We start from the raw sequence: 19,788 nt of genomic DNA, 5'->3' as shown, positions 1-19,788 counted from the left end.
TGTTGGCAATGTTTGCAAACATTGTAGTAAAACTGATCTATATTACATTTTACAATAGGTTCAGAAAGTTCCAAATATCTTATATTCCATGTACAGATCAAGGTAGACTTAGTATGGAGTACTATATTGCACAGGATATACTTATATTTATAATTATAGTTACAGTATATATATTGTACCGGGAGTAGACATAAGATAGAGTTAGCTATATTTGTACCAGGGGTAGACTTAGCATAGTTATTTGTATATTTATAACAGGTTGGGCTGTACATGTACACACATATTTGTATTATTGATACTGTAGAGTATAGACTTATGTTTCTATGAACTCTAACTCGTTTCATTTGAACAGTATTGAATTTCAATGGTAATGTTAGATTTAGACTGAAGTTCTCATGTAGCACATCATGGAAATAGTGAGTTCAAGTGAATTCCTTCGCGTTGTGTTCAAAGTTCTATATTGAGGTTCAGTCGGTGAAACGGCAAGTTTCAAGCAAATATCCACTCGGGTCCTTCTGGGTTTAGATATGTCCACGTTTATTTAGTAAGAATACAAGAACAAAAGACAAAATGCACAATATTCAATAAATGGTCATTCTTCCTAAACCAGCTCCTCTCTAGGTCTGTCTCCCTCAAAGTCGGCCACCAGAAGAACATCTCTCTCTCTCTTTTGATAACGCAGATGAGTCTGTTCTAAAACTAAATAGTTGCATTTACGACTGACCCATGCCCCACACATCCTGGCTGTGGGTTCAACAGAAGGCCCCCCCCCCCCCCGGAACAGAGAGAGGAGAGACGGACCCAAATCCCACAGTAATTCAAAATGACCAAAGGTGATCATACAAATACAATGGTTGCATATTGTTGTCCAGCCTACCCAGAGTATGAAAATACAGATTTTGACTTCCCCACATGCAAAGGGACAGAGGTATTGAAGATGGGAATCAAATATGTGAATATCCAATCAAACAAACTTTACCTTGGTAGGTTAGAAACTAGAAACAAAGATAAACATAGTGTATGTGTGTCCTTCAGAACAATGATAGAGTGACTGAGTGAATGTAACGCCTAATTACCTCATCTTTCACAACTCAGCTTCTTCAAGATCAATTTAAATCCAAAACCCTGGGTCGAGGAGCTGTGAATGTCACTGATCTCTACTTCAGCTCACAGAACTCAGCCTCCGCAGAGATAAATACCCTAAGTCCAGGATAGAGAGGCTGAGTGAATGTGGTGTTGACTCTGTGCAGGAGGGTCATGGTGTCAGAGACGCTGTAGAAGGACAGAGTCCCTGCCCTGTGATCCAGGTACACTCCTATTCTGGAGGACCGGGGGCCCGGTACTGCTATGTTCTTGTTATTGTGTCTGAAGAGGTAATGACTTGGTCTGCAATCTAAAGCCCAGGATTTGGAATTTAATCCAAACGCACAGTTCTCCCTAGTGCCTGTTCTACTAATGTCTTTGTAGGAGGCTGCTACAGAAACCCCTTCACTCCACTCCACCTCCCAGTAACAGCGTCCAGTCAGACCTTCTCTACCCAGAACCTGCCACAATCCAATAAATCGTTCTGGGTGATTAGGATATGACTGCTCTTGATGCTGCATCCGTGTTGCTTTTCTGTTCCCCTCAGACAAAGACAGCTGTGTGTTTGTTGTGTTTGGGTTCAGTGTGATCTGAGAGGAATATTGTAAGAAGTCAGCTCTGGTCTTGGGCTCTGGTGGTGGCAGTAAAATATTAACTGCATTCACTGTTGTTGAGATTCTGGGCCACTGCTCTTTCAGAACGTCCTGTAGTTTGTCTCTCAGCTTAGACACAACCTCAGTCACGTCTGCAAAGTACAGGAGAGGAAGGACACTGATGCTGGGTAAGTCTGTAGACTCACTGGGACTGGAGAGGGGGGGGTAACTCTGTAGAAAGTGGATGTGGTCCTCTGTGTGTGAGAGCTGCTCCAGCTCAGTGTCTCTCCTCCTCAGGTCCGCTATCTCCTGCTCCAGTCTCTTCTGCAGTTCTTCAGCCTGAGTCACTGTGGTCCTCTGTTGGGCTCTGATGACCTTCTTCAGCTCAGAGCGCCTCGTCTCCAAGGAGCGTATCAGCTCAGTAAAGATTCTCTCACCGTCCTCCACTGCTTTATCAGCAGAGCGATCGAGAGAATCAACAGCCTGTTGGGCCTCTTTGAGTCGCTTCTCTCTCTCCTGGACTCTCTGGTGGACTTTCTGCTGACTCATGCCAAGCTCTTTCAGTCTCTCCGTCCTTTCTTCTGCAGCCGAGACTGTATCATGGCCTTTATGTTCATCCATGGAACACAAATAACAGATACACTGCTGATCAGTACGACAGAACATCTTCATAGCTTCATCATGACGAGAGCAGGTGTTCTCCTGAAGCCGTGTGGAGGCTTTGACCAGCTTGTGTTTCTTTAACGGAGCCACAGTATGATGAGGCTGGAGGTGAGTTTCACAGAAAGAGGTCAGACATACCAGGCAGGACTCGAGGGCTTTCCGCTTTCTCCCAGGGCAGAAATCACAGGCCACGTCTCCAGGTCCAGCATAACAGTGATCAGGAGGAGCAGCTTGGAGTCCTGTCTTCATTAGTTGTTCCATCACTTCAGAAATTATATTGTTTTTCTTCAGAGTAGGCCTCGGAGTAATAGTCTCCCTGCACTGGGGACATGTGTAGATCCCCCTCTGATCATCTCGATCCCAGCAGTCTTTAATACAGCCCATACAGTAGCTGTGTCCACAGGGAATAGTGACCGGATCCTTCAGTAGATCCAGACAGATAGAACAGCAGAACTGGTCCTGGTACAGATCAACTCCTTGCTGCGCCATTTCAAGTTTTGTTTTCTCAGGAAAAGTGAAATCTGATCACGCGGGTGGCGTGCTTCACTGCTTCCTGGTTGTAGAGTAAACTCTGATTGTGTGTGACGCGTGTTTGGTGGGAGGTGCTTCCTGGTTATAGTTGTACAGGGGAGGAGTCACTTTAAAGAGACAGTGTCTATTTTACTGTGATTCATAGATTGATTGATTGATTGAAAAGTTTATTAACAGATTGCAGAATGGGTACAGTACAGTACAGCTCAATACATACAATTGTTAAGAGGATGCAGACCTGAGAAAGACTTTCATCTTGTTTCCATCAGGGTCCTCCATTTTCAATTCATCATATGACACACACGACATACAGATAGACAGTACTGCTACATCTATACATTTATGACATACCAGATTTTCAAATACAGTACTGTTTGTGATACTAAAAAAATCCAGAAAAAGAGTGTATATACATTTGACATAGAAACTGTGCATTGGGGGAGGTTGGGTAGGTGGGGTGGGGCTGTACATTGGGGGGGGGGGGGGGGGGTTGGGTAGGGGGGGGACACACTGTACATTGGAATACTGACCTACATTCCTAGATGTTTTACATAGTTCAGACTTTCTCTCGCCATCAACTACCTCTAATGTGTTTACTTTGTCAAGGAAACCCCACTAAAACTCATAAGCACAAAGAGAGAAAGAGGTATACATACTCAATACAAAATCTCTTTTCATTTCTCTCTCTCTCTCGCTCTATCTCTCATACACACTCTCACACATCATTTACTGTCACTCTCCTCTCTTGCTTTCTTTTTCTCTCACACTTTCTCCCTCTCTCTCTCGCATTTACTCTCATTCTCTCCTCTCTTGCTTTCTCTTTCTCTCACACTCACTATTCTCTCTTGCTCTCTCTCTCTGTCTCTCGCTCTATCACTGATTTGATTTACTGATTTGTTTGGAGGCTGGTTTCTTACCAGTTTCCTTTATGTCTCAGAAAGAACCCGACTTCATTGCTGGGCATTGGTGTCAAAGTAAATCTGCAGTAGTTCTCATTTCATGAGCAAAGTTATGTATATATATAATTATGAGACCCATGATTATAGTTGTTAAAAGGATATCTAGAGAATAACTTGATGTTACCAAATATGCATTAGTAAATAGGTACAGTAACTGTATGTAGCACACTCTCAGGGGCTCATACAGAAACAAGCATTTCATTATAAAGTATTCTGTATTTTGTTGTGACAAATAATAAACAAACTTGAACTTGAAAGAAAGTAGAGAACCCAGGGGAGGAAAGAAAGTACTTTTACTCTTGTATTTAAATACAGTTTGTAGGATACTTTACTTGAGTATTTCCAGTTTAGGGATCTCAGATTCAGATTACTTTATTCACCATTTATGTAAACACAATGGAACGTGCTACGACAGTACAGTGCATAATCTTTTTTAACAAATAAGAATAATAATCACAACAATACATTTTACTATGTACACTTCAAAAGAAGTTTCCTAATTTATTTTCCTCTACCACATTAATTTTATACAAACCCTGCCAGTTACTGTACTTTCTTTTAATCCAAAATATGGGATCATATGGGAAACATAACATTTAATGTGTAAGTCTGTCGATGTCAAAAGGAAGGAATCACAACCAGCATAACTGGATGAACAACCAGTTTGACGTCACACAGAGGCTGATGCATTGAGAATTTAGGAGCTCCCAAGCATTATAATCCTGTAGTACACCATACAGAATGTGTATTTACTTTAGTCACTTACATTCAATATTTACTTTTATGCTATTACTTTAGTAGAATTTTTAATAGAGTCCTTTTACGTTTATCAGAGTACTATTCTATCAAATGGGGTAAAGCTGGTTTTGATATTGGATATTCACATAATCCATTTCGCTCTTCAGCACCTCTGTCCCTTTGCCTGTGGGGAAGTCCACATCTTTATTTTCATACTCAACAATCAACAACCTTTTTTCATATGTATTCACCTTTTTAATTACTATTGAAATTCAACAGCGTTAGAATCAAACAAGTTAGAGTTCCAAAAGAATGCTGCTTTTAGTCTAGATATATATTACCATTTAAATGAAATAGCGTTACATTTAAATTACTTAGTGTTTGAAATCCAATGCTGGTTTAAGTCTAGATATCCTCCCTCAAATAATTACTTTCTAAATTGATACCATTGAAATTCAATACCATTACCTATGCTGTTTACTTACTGTTTACTACTTACTGTTTACTATTCCAATATCAATGCTGGTTTAAGTCTAGATATCATCCCTCCAATTAGCAGCAATTAGCTTGTCAAATATCTGTTCCAAATCTTTAAGGAAGAATATGAAACGGTCATGAATTACCATTGAAATTCAATAGCGTTAAATGAAAATGACGAGTTCCAAGAACAATGCTGAAGTCTGCAGGTGGGAGGAGCTCCGAGAGTCTGCAGGTGGGAGGAGCTCCGAGAGTCTGCAGGTGGGAGGAGCTCCGATAGTCTGCAGGTGGGAGGAGCTCCGAGAGTCTGCAGGTTGGAGGAGCTCCGAGACTCTCAGTTCTGAGTCCATTTATGAACCACATGAGAGGTGGGAAATCTGCGTATGGCTCGCTGATAACAAACTATCATTACACATGGGCAAAACAGAGTCCATTCTCTTCGGTTCAAATAACAAACTCAGCAAGACCGACGGCTTCTCAGTTACAGTGGGTGACAATATTGTCACAAGGAAAGAAGATATTACCTACCTGGGCTCCATCCTAGAGGCAAATCTTTCCTGTGACAAAATGGCATCCAATGTAATAAAAAAAGTCAACCAACGAACTCGATTCTTGTACCGGATCTCCTCACTGGTAAACAAGAATACCCTGAAGACTCTGGCAGGAGCACTCATTCAAGGGTACTACGACTATGCTTGCACCTCATGGTACCAAAGCACCTCAAAGGCGCTAAAAACAAAATTACAAACATCTCAAAACAAACTGGTCAGACTACTGCTTGACCTTACTCCTAGAACCCACCTCACCCCTGCCCACTTTGACAACATAGGATGGCTTAGAGTAGACGACAGAGTACAGCAACTTGCAATGGGCCTGGTCTACAAGATACACTACACGACTAAGGTACCCATGTACATGTCAAAATACTTCCCAAAGGTCAGTGAATACCACGATCACAACACCAGAGGGAGCTCCACAAATCATGTTAAACCCAGATTCGGCTCAAACAAGGGACTAAACACGTTTCGCAATTATGCCACATCAATGTGGAACGCCCTACCCAAAGCTGTAAAGGAATGTGAATCACTACCCACTTTCAAAAACACTTTCAATAAACACCTAAGGGAGACTGCAATTCGAAACTGGCCCCTGTAAATGTCCGAACAACCCCCTCCAATGTACAGTAAATTACCAAGTATGGTCTTGTCAATATTCCAATGTACAGTTTTGTTTGTACAGTTGTACAGTGTCCCCCACCCACCCCTCCTTGCTTGTGTTGTTCTTACTACGCTGTACCCCCCCCCCCCTCCCCCATGCTGCTATGATGCCTGAATTTCCCCAAGGGGATCAATAAAGGAATATATTATCTTAACCTAATCAGATGGCAGCATTCCAGCTAATTTTGCAATGTAAAATACCTGCATCATGTCATTATGTCTTTACCAGCACAGCACCAGGTGTACTGGGACCACATTGGAAAGGTGCAAATGAAGGCAAGCTAGAGTCTAATGATTGTATGGTGAATAGCGCCATCTTGTGTCCATGATAATCTGCCACCAGTTTATACTGTAAATCAGTGAGAGTTGCCAAGTGTTACAAAGGCCCGTCCAGATATCTTGTCATTGTATTGACTATAGAGCTAAAACCACTACACCTTGTATTCAAGATCCTTATATTTAATAGTTATCGTGTGCAGTATCACAATTAACACGACACAACAATAACACACCATTTGCCAGGCCAATATACAGATTACAGAACATACATTAAAAACTAAAAATCTATAGAAAATCTATTACATTTACAAACCAATGAGCTTCTATAGACAGTAGAACAGATATGCAGCCAGTATGAGCTTCTAGATACAGTAGAAAAGATATGCAGCCAGTATGAGCTTCTAGATACAGTAGAAAACATATGCAGCCAGTATGAGCTTCTATAGACAGTAGAAAAGATATGCAGCCAGTATGAGCTTCTAGATACAGTAGAAAAGATATGCAGCCAGTATGAGCTTCTAGATACAGTAGAAAACATATGCAGCCAGTATGAGCTTCTAGATACAGTAGAAAAGATATGCAGCCAGTATGAGCTTCTAGATAGACAGTAGAAGAGATATGCAGCCAGTATGAGCTTCTAGATAAGACGGTAGAAAATATATGCAGCCAGTATGAGATTGTTGCATACTCATGTTAGCATTAGTGCAGAATTTGACTAGAACTGTCTCATAGGGACGAATGCTGGAATGGCATTTTGAATGGCGGGCTATAGTTAGACATAAATGAAAGCTCTCATCGACAGACAGATTGCTAGTTATTCATAATGGCATTGAAAGACTGTCCAAATTAGCTGAGTTCTGACAACGGTTTACCCCATTATGCGTCTGTCTTCTTTCCATTGACTCCATAGGTAATTCTACCCTTGCTCAGCAGACACACGACAGAGTAGAACAAATTGTAAAGCGCTTTGGATAAAAGTGCAAGTATATAAATGCAGCCATTTACCATTTACCATTTACATGCAGCTCTATGATGGGATCCCGAGGTTGAAGAGGTGGGTTGAATGATTGGCTCGCTGATAACAAACTATCATTACACATGGGCAAAACAGAGTCCATTCTCTTCGGTTCAAATAACAAACTCAGCAAGACCGACGGCTTCTCAGTTACAGTGGGTGACAATATTGTCACAAGGAAAGATGAAATTACCTACCTGGGTTCCATCCTAGAGGCTAATCTCTCCTGTGACAAAATGGCATCCAATGTAATAAAAAAAGTCAACCAACGAACTCGATTCTTGTACCGGATCTCCTCTCTGGTAAACAAGAATACCCTGAAGACTCTGGCAGGAGCACTCATTCAGGGGTACTACGACTATGCTTGCACCTCATGGTACCAAAGCACCTCAAAGGCGCTAAAAACAAAATTACAAACATCTCAAAACAAACTGGTCAGACTACTGCTTGACCTTACTCCTAGAACCCACCTCACCCCTGCCCACTTTGACAACCTAGGATGGCTTAGAGTAGATGACAGAGTACAGCAACTTGCAATGGGCCTGGTCTACAAGATACACTACACGACCAAGGTACCCATGTACATGGCAAAATACTTCCCAAAGGTCAGTGAATACCACGATCACAACACCAGAGGGAGCTCCACAAATCATGTTAAACCCAGATTCGGCTCAAATAAGGGACTAAACACGTTTCGCAATTATGCCACATCAATGTGGAACGCCCTACCCAAAGCTGTAAAGGAATGTGGATCACTACCCACTTTCAAAACCTCTCTCAAGAGACACCTACGGGAGACTGCAATTCAACACTGGCCCCTGTAAATATCCTAACCCAACCCCCTCCAATGTACAGTAATTTACCTAGTATGGTTTTGTCAATAGTCCAATGTACAATTTTGTTTGTTTGTACAGAGTCTCCCCCCCCTCAATGTACAGTTTTGCTTGTCTATACAGTGTGCCCCCCCCCCCCCAACCACCTCCAATGTAAATTACCCAGTATGGTTGTCAATATCCCAGTGTACCCAACCCCCCCCACCCAACCTCCTCCAATGTACAGTTTCTACGTCAAATGTATATACTCCCTTTTCTTGACTCCTTCTGCATCACAAACAGTACTGTATTTGCAAATCTGGTATGTCATAAATGTATAGATGTAGCAGTACTGACTATCTGTATGTCATGTATGTCATATATGTCCTGATGAATTGAAAATGGGGGACCCTGGTGGAAACAAGACGAAAGTCTTTCTCTGGTCTGCATCCCCTTAACAATTGTGTGTATTGAGCTGTACTGTATTGTACCCATTCTGCAATCTGTTAATAAAGTTTTCAATCAATCAATCAATCAATCAATCAATCAATCAATCAATCAATCAATCAATCAATCAATGAATGAATGAATGAAAACTTTATTTAACAGATTGCAGAATGGGTACAATACAGTACGGCTCAAATACATACAATTGTTAAGGGGATGCAGACCTGAGAAAGACGTTTGTCTTGTTTCCATCAGGGTCCCCCATTTTCAATTCATATAGACATTTATGACATACACAACATACATGACATTTATTGCATAGGGACATATAGGTATTTAGTACTGATACATTTGTGACATAACGGTATTCAAATATACAGTACTGTTAGTGTTACCCCTAGATCCTGACAGAGTATATACATATGATGGGGAGGGGACTGTACATTAGGAGGGGGTGGGTGGGTGGGAGGGAAATATACATACGGCGGGGAGGGAATATATACATGCGGTGGTGAGGAGACTGTCTATTAGGAGGTGGTGGGGGTTTTGGGCATTTACGGTGGCCAGTTTCGAATTGCAGCCTCCCGTAGGTGCTCTTTAAGAGCGGTTTTGAATGTGGGCAGGGATTCACATTCCTTTACAGCTTTGGGTAGGGCGTTCCACATTGTTGTGGCATAATTGCGAAACGTGTTTAGTCCCTTGTTTGAGCCGAATCTGGGTTTAACATGATTTGTTGAGCTTCCTCTGGTGTAGTGGTTGTGGTATTCACTGACCTTTGGGAAGTATTTTGACATGTACATGGGCACCCCGGTCGTATAGTGTATCTTGTAGACCAGGCCCATTGCAAGTTGCTGTACTCTGTCGTCTACTCTAAGCCATCCTAGGTTGGCAAAGTGGGCAGGGGTGAGGTGGGTTCTGGGGTTCAGGTCAAGTAGTAGTCTGACCAGTTTGTTTTGTGATGTTTGTAATTTTGTTTTAAGCGCCTTTGAGGTGCTTTGGTACCATGAGGTGCACGCATAGTCATAGTACCCTTGAATGAGTGCTCCTGCCAGAGTCTTCAGGGTATTCTTGTTTACCAGAGAGGAGATCCGGTACAAGAATCTAGTTCGTTGGTTGACTTTTTTTATTACATTGGATGCCATTTTGTCACAGGAAAGATTTGCCTCTAGGATGGAACCCAGGTAGGTAATTTCGTCTTTCCTTGTGACAATATTGTCACCCACTGTAACTGAGAATCCGTCGGTCTTGCTGAGTTTGTTATTTGAACCGAAGAGAATGGACTCTGTTTTGCCCATGTGTAATGATAGTTTGTTATCAGCGAGCCATATGCAGATTTTGCCTAGTTCCGTGCTGAGGGTTTTTTCAACCTGTAACTTGTTCTTGTCAGAGATCAGCAGGGCTGAGTCGTCCGCAAACAGGAACAAGTTGCAGTCACAGGCTGACGACATGTCATTTAGACAGGTTAGAATGTTAACCCTGGTGACGGCCTTTCCAAATCTGCAGTGAACCATAATGTAACATGTTTCTGTAAATGTTACTACAGGAAGTGATTAAGCAATAGAACACAAGAGTAAATAACATCACATCTAAAGTATTTCCATCATCTCAGCCGCGACTCTATTTACTAGATTTACTACAACGCACAGCCTTTAGTGTTCTGTTGCTTTTATACAACAGATTTTATGCAGTATCTGATTTCACATTGTGAATAAAACACTTAGCTATAACATTTTGATGAAGAGTTAATTCAGCTCAGTATACAATATACACTAAACTACTCCTAGCAGTGTTGTTATATCATTTCAATTTCAAAGTGCAGCCATAATCAGCCTTTGTGTCCGTTTGAAGATTAGTTCTATAGATAATATACAAAATATTGTTTTGTTGTCCATCTGTAACAGTCCTATTTATTATGAATTATTAATTTTATATGTGGAACAAGATATGGTCCAAGGACATATGAAGACATGTACAGTCACCTTATACAGTTATTATACAAAGGGAAAAGTGATCATATCCAAATGTGTGCATTTTTTAATTGGCTAGATTGAATATGTTAAAGGTAATTGATCCAAACATACATGAATGTGTAGCTCCACCACCAGACATAAGAATGGAGCCCTGTTTTCATAGCCTGCTGACTGACACCAGACAACGCTGCTTGTATTTGTTCTGTGGCTGAAACACTTTGGGTATGTTGGCAATGTTTGCAAACATTGTAGTAAAACTGATCTATATTACATTTTACAATAGGTTCAGAAAGTTCCAAATATCTTATATTCCATGTACAGATCAAGGTAGACTTAGTATGGAGTACTGTATATATTGCACAGGATATACTTATATTTTATAATTATAGTTACAGTATATATATTGTACCGGGAGTAGACATAACATAGTTAGTTATATTTGTACCAGGGGTAGACTTAGCATAGTTATTTGTATATTTATAAACAGGTTGGGCTGTACATGTACACACATATTTGTATTATTGATACTGTAGAGCAGGGGTCGGCAACCTGCGGCCTCGAGGCCGCATGCGGCTCTTTAGCCAATCAGCTGTGGCTCCCTGGCCCAAAAAAAAAAAAAAAAATGTCATTATTATTATGGAGATCGATGTCATACTGTGACACTGAAATGAAAAAATATTTCATCAACTAAGATATTTAGTCAACAAAAGGCTTACCTGTATGCCTGATATGTGGTGCGAAATTTACGAACAATGAAAAATGTACTTTTTATTTTATAGATTTTCCACAAATAAGGGAAGGACTCTAATAGAGCTGCATAGTTCAGGGTTTTATTTCAAAGTAGGTCTACAGATGCCAGTGTTTTTTCTCCTTTTCTGTGTTTTATTTCAAAGTAGGTCTACACATGGTATTCTTTTTTCAAAGTGGACTACTTTCTATTTTATAAATGTTCCACAAATAAGGGAAGGACTCAAATATACCTGAATAGTTCAGGGTTTTATTTCAAAGTCGGTCTACAGACACCAGTGTTTTGTCTCCTCTTCTGTGTTTTATTAAAAAATAGGTCTACACAGCCAGTATTTTTTCTCCTCTTCATAAGAGTGAGGTTTTCCTTTGTTATAACAGGTAAAACTAAAAACAGTAATTAAAAAGTCAATTTTTTTCTTTTTGTTGCTTTATAATCCCATTAATGCAACAAACTGTGTGCTATAAGTGTATAAAGTATAATAAATCGCAAATTACTTTGGGTATGCAATTGTCAGGCGTTTTATGCTAAATGTGGGGTATGCTTGGGGATATATAAAACGTTATACACTGTGTTATCTTCATTTTAAGGGTAAATAGGTTGTGCGGCGCCGGCTCCCTGAGCATTTTATTTTGTGGGACGGGGGAAAAGTGGCTCTTTTGATAGTAAAGGTTGCTGACCCCTGCTGTAGAGTATAGACTTATGTTTCTTCTATGAACTCTAACTCGTTTCATTTGAACAGTATTGAATTTCAATGGTAATGTTAGATTTAGACTGAAGTTCTATATTGAGGTTCAGTCGGTGAAACGGCAAGTTTCAAGCAAATATCCACACGGGTCCTTCTGGGTTTAGATGTCCACGTTTATTTAGTAAGAACAAAAGAACAAAAGACAAAATGCACAATATTCAATAAATGGTAATTCTTCCTAAACCAGCTCCTATCTAGGTCTGTCTCCCTCAAAGTCGGCCACCAGAAGAACATCTCTCTCTCTCAGCTCTTTTGATAACGCAGATGGGTCTGTTTTGAAACAAAATAGTTGCATTTACGACTGACCCATGCCCCACACATCCTGGCTGTGGGTTCAACAGAAGGCCTTGAAGATAGAGTGTCCCGTATGAAGTGTCCCGGCTGCCCAGAGATAAGAGGTGAAGGAGAAGGTTATAGGCAGAATCAACCTCCCCATGGAGGTCTGGCCACCACATTGTTACCAACCCCCCCTGGAACAGAGAGAGGAGAGACGGACCCAAATCCCACAGTAATTCAAAATGACCAAAGGTGATCAAACACAAATACAACAGTTGCATATTGTTGTCCAACCTACCCAGAGTATGAAAATACAGATTTCGACTCCCCTGCATGCAAAGGGGCAGAGGTACTGAAGATGGGAATCAAATATGTGAATATGTAAATATCCAATCAAACAAACTTTAGCCGGGTAGGCTAGAAACTAGAAACAAAGCTAAACATAGTGTGTGTGTCCCTCAGAACAGTGATAAGAGTGACTGTCAGTGAATGTAACGCCTAATTACCTCATCTTTCACAACTCAGCTTCTTCAAGATCAATTTAAATCCAAAACCCTGCGTAGAGGAGCTGTGAATGTCACTGATCTCTACTTCAGCTCACAGAACTCAGCCTTCGCAGGGTATGAGTGAAGCCAAAGTCCAGGATAGAGAGGCTGAGTGAATGTGGTGTTGACTCTGTGCAGGAGGGTCATGGTGTTAGAGACGCTGTAGAAGCACAGAGTCCCTGCCCTGTGATCCAGGTACACTCCTATTCTGGAGGACCGGGGGCCCCATATTCTTATTCTCTCGTTATCGTGGCAGAAGAAGTAATGACTTGGTGTGCACTCTAAAGCCCAGGATTTGGAATTGTATCCAAATCCACAGTTCTCCACCCCGGTGCCTGTTCTACTAATGTCTTTGTAGGAGGCTGCTACAGAAACCACTCCAGGTCCACTCCACTCCACCTCCCAGTAACAGCGTCCAGTCAGACCTTCTCTACCCAGAACCTGCCACCTTTCAATAAATCGTTCTGGGTGATTAGGATATGACTGCTCTTGATGCTGCATCAGTGTTGCTTTTCTGTTCCCCTCAGACAAAGACAGACGTGTGTGTGTTGTGTTTGGGTCCAGTGTGATCTGAGAGGAATATTGTAAGAAGTCAGCTCTGGTCTTGGGCTCTGGTGGTGGCAGTAAAACATTAACTGCATTCACTGTTGTTGAGATTCTGGGCCACTGCTCTTTCAGAACGTCCTCTAGTTTCACTCTCAGCTCAGACACGACCTCAGTCACATATGCAAAGTACAGGAGAGGAAGGACACTGATGCTGGGTAAGTCTGTAGACTCACTGGGACCGGAGAGGGAGGGGTAACTCTGTAGAAAGTGGATGTGGTCCTCTGTGTGTGAGAGCTGCTCCAGCTCAGTGGCTCTCCTCCTCAGGTCCGCTATCTCCTGCTCCAGTCTCTTCTGCACTTCTTCAGCCTGAGTCACTGTGGTCCTCTGTTGGGCTCTGATGACCTTCTTCAGCTCAGAGCGCCTCGTCTCCAAGGAGCGTATCAGCTCAGTAAAGATTCTCTCACCGTCCTCCACTGCTTTATCAGCAGAGCGATTGAGAGAATCAACAGCCTGTTGGGCCTCTTTGAGTCGCTTCTGTCTCTCCTGGACTCTCTGGTGGACTTTCTGCTGACTCATGCCAAGCTCTTTCTGTCTCTCCGTCCTTTCTGCTGCAGCTGAGACTGTATCATGGCCTTTATGTTCATCCATGGAACACAAATAACAGATACACTGCTGATCAGTACGACAGAAAACATCCAGAATCCTGTCGTGACGAGTGCAGGTTGTGGTGGATTTTTGATGTCTCCAGGGATGGTTAAATGAAATACAGAGACAAGAGATTGGCCTTAAATCAGAGTGCAAACCACCAGGTTCTCCACGGACATCCAGCAGCCTAAAACAGTGTCACACTGCGAATTAGATATTCTGAAATAATAAAACAGGAGCAGAAAGAGACAGCCGGTTAAATGAATACAATACAGGTTTATTGGAAAAGAAAATAATACAGTACGCCCATACGGACGGACTTTCAGTCTGTCAGAGTGCATATTCACAGGTCTGTCAGAGTGAAAGTGAAGACAAAGCAATATTGTAATGGCTTAACACAGTGAGATAGAGACGCCTCTGTCTCTGATTGGGTTGGCTTTATATGGTCATTTGGGGAGTCGGATGGGATGGGCCCTTGCGGAGGGCTTGCTGCGGCCTTGGATGCAAGCGTTATCTGGCCTGCTCTGAATACAATGAATGGATAGTGTTTTAACAGTTTTTGAGAGAAGGATAACATGACTTCACGATCAACCCTGTGGGAGGAGGGAAGGAGGAGGAGGAGGTGAAGGAGGAGGTGGGAGATGAGGAGGGAAGGAGGAGGAGGAGGTGGAGGAGGGAAGGTGGAGGAGGAGGGGATGTGAAATTACCCTTCACATTCCCCACTTTGTGCCATTTTTGGCACATCCTGGTAATTTCAACCATCAATATCACTAAACCACAGTCTCAAGACACCATACAGAACATCAAATCAATCAACATTAATACATCATAATGTCATACTTGGCTAAGTAGGACGATAATTCCAAGCAGGTAATTGCAAAATGTTGCATCCTTAGGTACAATAATTTTTTTTTTTAAAACATAATAAGGTAGAACAATAACTCTTGAGAAAGAAAGAAGAGGGGGAAAAAAGTTCAGGTGCAAATTGAAAAGGGGAGGAGTCCCAGGCCGGGGACAGATTGGTCGCTGGCGCCTTATAAAGCGCTTCTCAGTGACCCGAAGCGCCGACAGCAGTTAATAGGAAACAAAGAACAAATAAAATAAAATGGCAGTCTTAATATAAGTAGTATTTTCAAACTCTGAATATGTACCCATATCTAAATCAGAAATTTGACTTTTTAATATGCACACTGGCTTCCCTTGTTGTCATTCTCAGTAGCAGTCACAGTGGACTACAGTAGCAGTCAGGTGTCTTCCCCACTCCTTCACACACAGAACGATATATCTGTTGCAAGGAGGCTGGATGCCGTTGAGTACAGTAGCAGTCAGGTGTCTTCCCACTCCTTCACACACAGAACGATATATCTGTTGTAAGGAGGCTGGATGCCGTTGAGTACAGTAGCAGTCAGGTGTCTTCCCACTCCTTCACACACAGAACGATATATCTGTTGTAAGGAGGCTGGATGCCGTTGAGTACAGTAGCAGTCATCTCCCCATAGTTGAATACAGCAACACACCAGGTGCAGGGAGTAGGGAGTAGGGAGGTAGGATATTCATAGCGGTCGTTGTTTGTACAGGCCGGGCCGTCGTTGGCGTGGTGGGGTAGGTCCTACTTATGCAAAAGGGCTTGTATTGCCGACTGGGGTGCGTGGTAGGGGTTCCTGTGGATCCCAGCAGCGGTGCGTTCTTATCTTCGTGGCAGGGCGGGGCTATCGCACAGGGAGCTTAGCTGGAGTTCCTGTCCCAGTTGCCCTCCCAGGGCCTCCACTGATCCCTGGGCCCCGCTTCCGTAGCACCGGCCCTGCTGTGGTGTTGCCATATCATGCGAGATGTTGAGCAGGCGGTTCCTGTTGGACTTGGGACTGAACCTGATTAGGTTGTCGTCGTCCTCCGCGGGTTCATATGGGTATGGTGGCTGGTGTGCCGGTGGAGATGGGGCCCCTAGGTGGTGTGGTTGCCCAGGGACAGCGTGGCCCTGCAGTGGGAAGTACGGCCCTGGTGCATATTCGTTATCTTCTTTCTCCTGCGCTGAGAGAAACGCACCATCCTCCCCCTCACATTCCATAGATCTGAGTTCCACAGCATTGATTAATACTGCATCTGGGATGTCATGCGTCGCGTTAATGAGATTGCGCCGGCCAAAGGAAAAGAAATCAAACAAAAAAAAACAACAACAATTTCAAACATGGTCAGTGTGTTACATGTCTGGATATCCCTCATAGTTGTACTGGCTGGAAACAAAGGGGAAAAAAACTGTTTACAGTTAGCTGTCGCCCAAGTTGAAACATGTGGAAATAGTGACCACCAGGGGTTACAAGTTGTAACATGCAATCAAATATCAAAAGGAATGAAAGGAATGACAAATCCAACTTTAGGACACTGGTATTACAAACGCTGTGATGGCGGAAAGACAAGTGCCTCAATAAGCTGTATGAGACAGTGTCTATGGAATTTAGAACATTTGAATAGCACTTATATTCAAAAGTGCTTGGAATAGAGGCCAAAAAATAAATAAAAAAATGCCTAACTGCTGTGCAGTGGCAGAGCAGGTATAACATTGGAAAAGCATGATAGAGATAAACACAGATAGTGACCAAAGCCTTGAACTTATCGCATTGTCACATACATAATCAATAACACAGATAGTGACCAAAACCCACATCAAAGTTGAGCTTCTCGCAGTGTCACGTATGTAGCTTAACACAGATAGTGACCAAAGCCCACATCAAAGTTGAGCTTCTCGCAGTGTCACGTATGTAGCTTATCTTATCTTAACACAGATAGTGACCAAAGCCCACATCAAAGTTGAGCTTCTCGCAGTGTCACGTATGTAGCTTATCTTATCTTAACACAGATAGTGACCAAAGCCCACATCAAAGTTGAGCTTCTCGCAGTGTCACGTATGTAGCTTAACACAGATAGTGACCAAAGCCCACATCAAAGTTGAGCTTCTCGCAGTGTCACGTATGTAGCTTAACACAGATAGTGACCAAAGCCCACATCAAAGTTGAGCTTCTCGCAGTGTCACGTATGTAGCTTAACACAGATAGTGACCAAAGCCCACATCAAAGTTGAGCTTCTCGCAGTGTCACGTATGTAGCTTAACACAGATAGTGACCAAAGCCCACATCAAAGTTGAGCTTCTCGCAGTGTCACGTATGTAGCTTATCTTATCTTAACACAGATAGTGACCAAAGCCCACATCAAAGTTGAGCTTCTCGCAGTGTCACGTATGTAATCAATAACACAGATAGTGACCAAAGCCTAACCAGGGTTGACTTCTCGCATTGTCACATACATAATCTTATCTTAACACAGATAGTGACCAAAGCCCACATCAAAGTTGAGCTTCTCGCAGTGTCACGTATGTAGCTTATCTTATCTTAACACAGATAGTGACCAAAGCCCACATCAAAGTTGAGCTTCTCGCAGTGTCACGTATGTAATCAATAACACAGATAGTGACCAAAGCCTAACCAGGGTTGACTTCTCGCATTGTCACATACATAATCTTATCTTAACACAGATAGTGACCAAAGCCCACATCAAAGTTGAGCTTCTCGCAGTGTCACGTATGTAGCTTATCTTATCTTAACACAGATAGTGACCAAAGCCCACATCAAAGTTGAGCTTCTCGCAGTGTCACGTATGTAGCTTATCTTATCTTAACACAGATAGTGACCAAAGCCCACATCAAAGTTGAGCTTCTCGCAGTGTCACGTATGTAGCAGATAGTGACCAAAGCCCACATCAAAGTTGAGCTTCTCGCAGTGTCACGTACATAACAATAACACAGATAGATTACAATATTCAGACGGCCCCCCCACTCCTGCTTACCTAACTCGCCGCAACGCTGCATGTAATGCCCATGGAATGCCGTCCCGACCAGCCGATGCAGACAGACAATTCCTCACTGTCCCAGACGTGGCTGTGTTGTAGAGCGATGAAGAGCCCGTCTGCACCGGCAGGATCGGTTGGCATCCCCGCTTCAGACACCAAGAATGTGGTGGATTTTTGATGTCTCCAGGGATGGTTAAATGAAATACAGAGACAAGAGATTGGCCTTAAATCAGAGTGCAAACCACCAGGTTCTCCACGGACATCCAGCAGCCTAAAACAGTGTCACACTGCGAATTAGATATTCTGAAATAATAAAACAGGAGCAGAAAGAGACAGCCGGTTAAATGAATACAATACAGGTTTATTGGAAAAGAAAATAATACAGTACGCCCATACGGACGGACTTTCAGTCTGTCAGAGTGCATATTCACAGGTCTGTCAGAGTGAAAGTGAAGACAAAGCAATATTGTAATGGCTTAACACAGTGAGATAGAGACGCCTCTGTCTCTGATTGGGTTGGCTTTATATGGTCATTTGGGGAGTCGGATGGGATGGGCCCTTGCGGAGGGCTTTCTGCGGCCTTGGATGCAAGCGTTATCTGGCCTGCTCTGAATACAATGAATGGATAGTGTTTTAACAGTTTTTGAGAGAAGGATAACATGACTTCACGATCAACCCTGTGGGAGGAGGGAAGGAGGAGGAGGAGGTGAAGGAGGAGGTGGGAGATGAGGAGGGAAGGAGGAGGAGGAGGTGGAGGAGGGAAGGTGGAGGAGGAGGGGATGTGAAATTACCCTTCACAAGGTGTTCTCCTGAAGCCGTGTGGAGGCTATGACCAGCTTATGCTTCTTAAAGGTATCAGATTGATAGTGAGGCTGGAGGTGAGTTTCACAGTAAGAAGCCAGACATACCAGGCAGGACTTGAGGGCTTTCTGCTTTCTCCCAGTGCAGACATCACAGGCCACGTCTCCAGGTCCAGCATAACAGTGATCAGGAGGAGCAGCTTGGAGTCCTGTCTTCATTAGTTGTTCCATCACTTCAGCCAGCATGTTGTTTTTCTTCAGAGCAAGCCTCGGAGTAATAGTCTCCCTGCACTGGGGACATGTGTAGATCCCCCTCTGATCATCTCGATCCCAGCAGTCTTTAATACAGCCCATACAGTAGCTGTGTCCACAGGGAATAGTTACCGGATCCTTCAGTAGATCCAGACAGATAGAACAGCAGAACTGGTCCCGGTATAGATCAACTCCTTGCTGCGCCATTTCAAGTTTTGTTTTCTCAGGAAGATCGTGTGGGTGGAAGGTGCTTCCTGGTTGTAGAGTAAACTCGGATTGTGTGTGACGCGTTTGGTGGGAGGTGCTTCCTGGTTATAGTTGTCCAGGGGAGGAGTCACTTTAAAGAGACAGTGTCTATTTTACTGTGATTCATAGATAGATGTTTTTACATAGTTCAGACTTTCTCTCGCCATCAACTACCTCTAATGTGTTTACTTTGTCAAGGAAACCCCACTAAAACTCATAAGCACAAAGAGAGAAAGAGGTATACATACTCAATACAATTGATTGATTGATTGATTGATTGATTGAAAAGTTTATTAACAGATTGCAGAATGGGTACAGTATAGTACAGCTCAATACATACAATTGTTAAGAGGATGCAGAC

General features: G+C 42.7%; 1 protein-coding gene across 1 annotated transcript; it reads right to left on the bottom strand.

The window, feature by feature from the left end:
- Nucleotides 1–1,157: 1,157 nt before the first annotated feature.
- LOC311223810 (uncharacterized protein) lies at nt 1,158–19,388 on the bottom strand (the record flags this gene model as incomplete). The annotated part of the gene is made up of 3 exons (XM_084308576.1): nt 1,158–2,860; nt 13,155–14,365; nt 18,928–19,388. 3 exons carry the CDS (start codon nt 19,386–19,388, stop codon nt 1,158–1,160), a joined length of 3,375 nt encoding a protein of 1,124 aa, XP_084164702.1.
- Between the last annotated feature and the right edge of the window lie 400 nt (nt 19,389–19,788).

The sequence above is a fragment of the Notolepis coatsorum genome (genome assembly GCF_963971535.1).
Source record: "Notolepis coatsorum genome assembly, chromosome: 2".
In the NCBI taxonomy this organism is placed as follows: domain Eukaryota; kingdom Metazoa; phylum Chordata; class Actinopteri; order Aulopiformes; family Paralepididae; genus Notolepis; species Notolepis coatsorum.
This window is presented reverse-complemented; position numbering and strand designations above follow the sequence as displayed.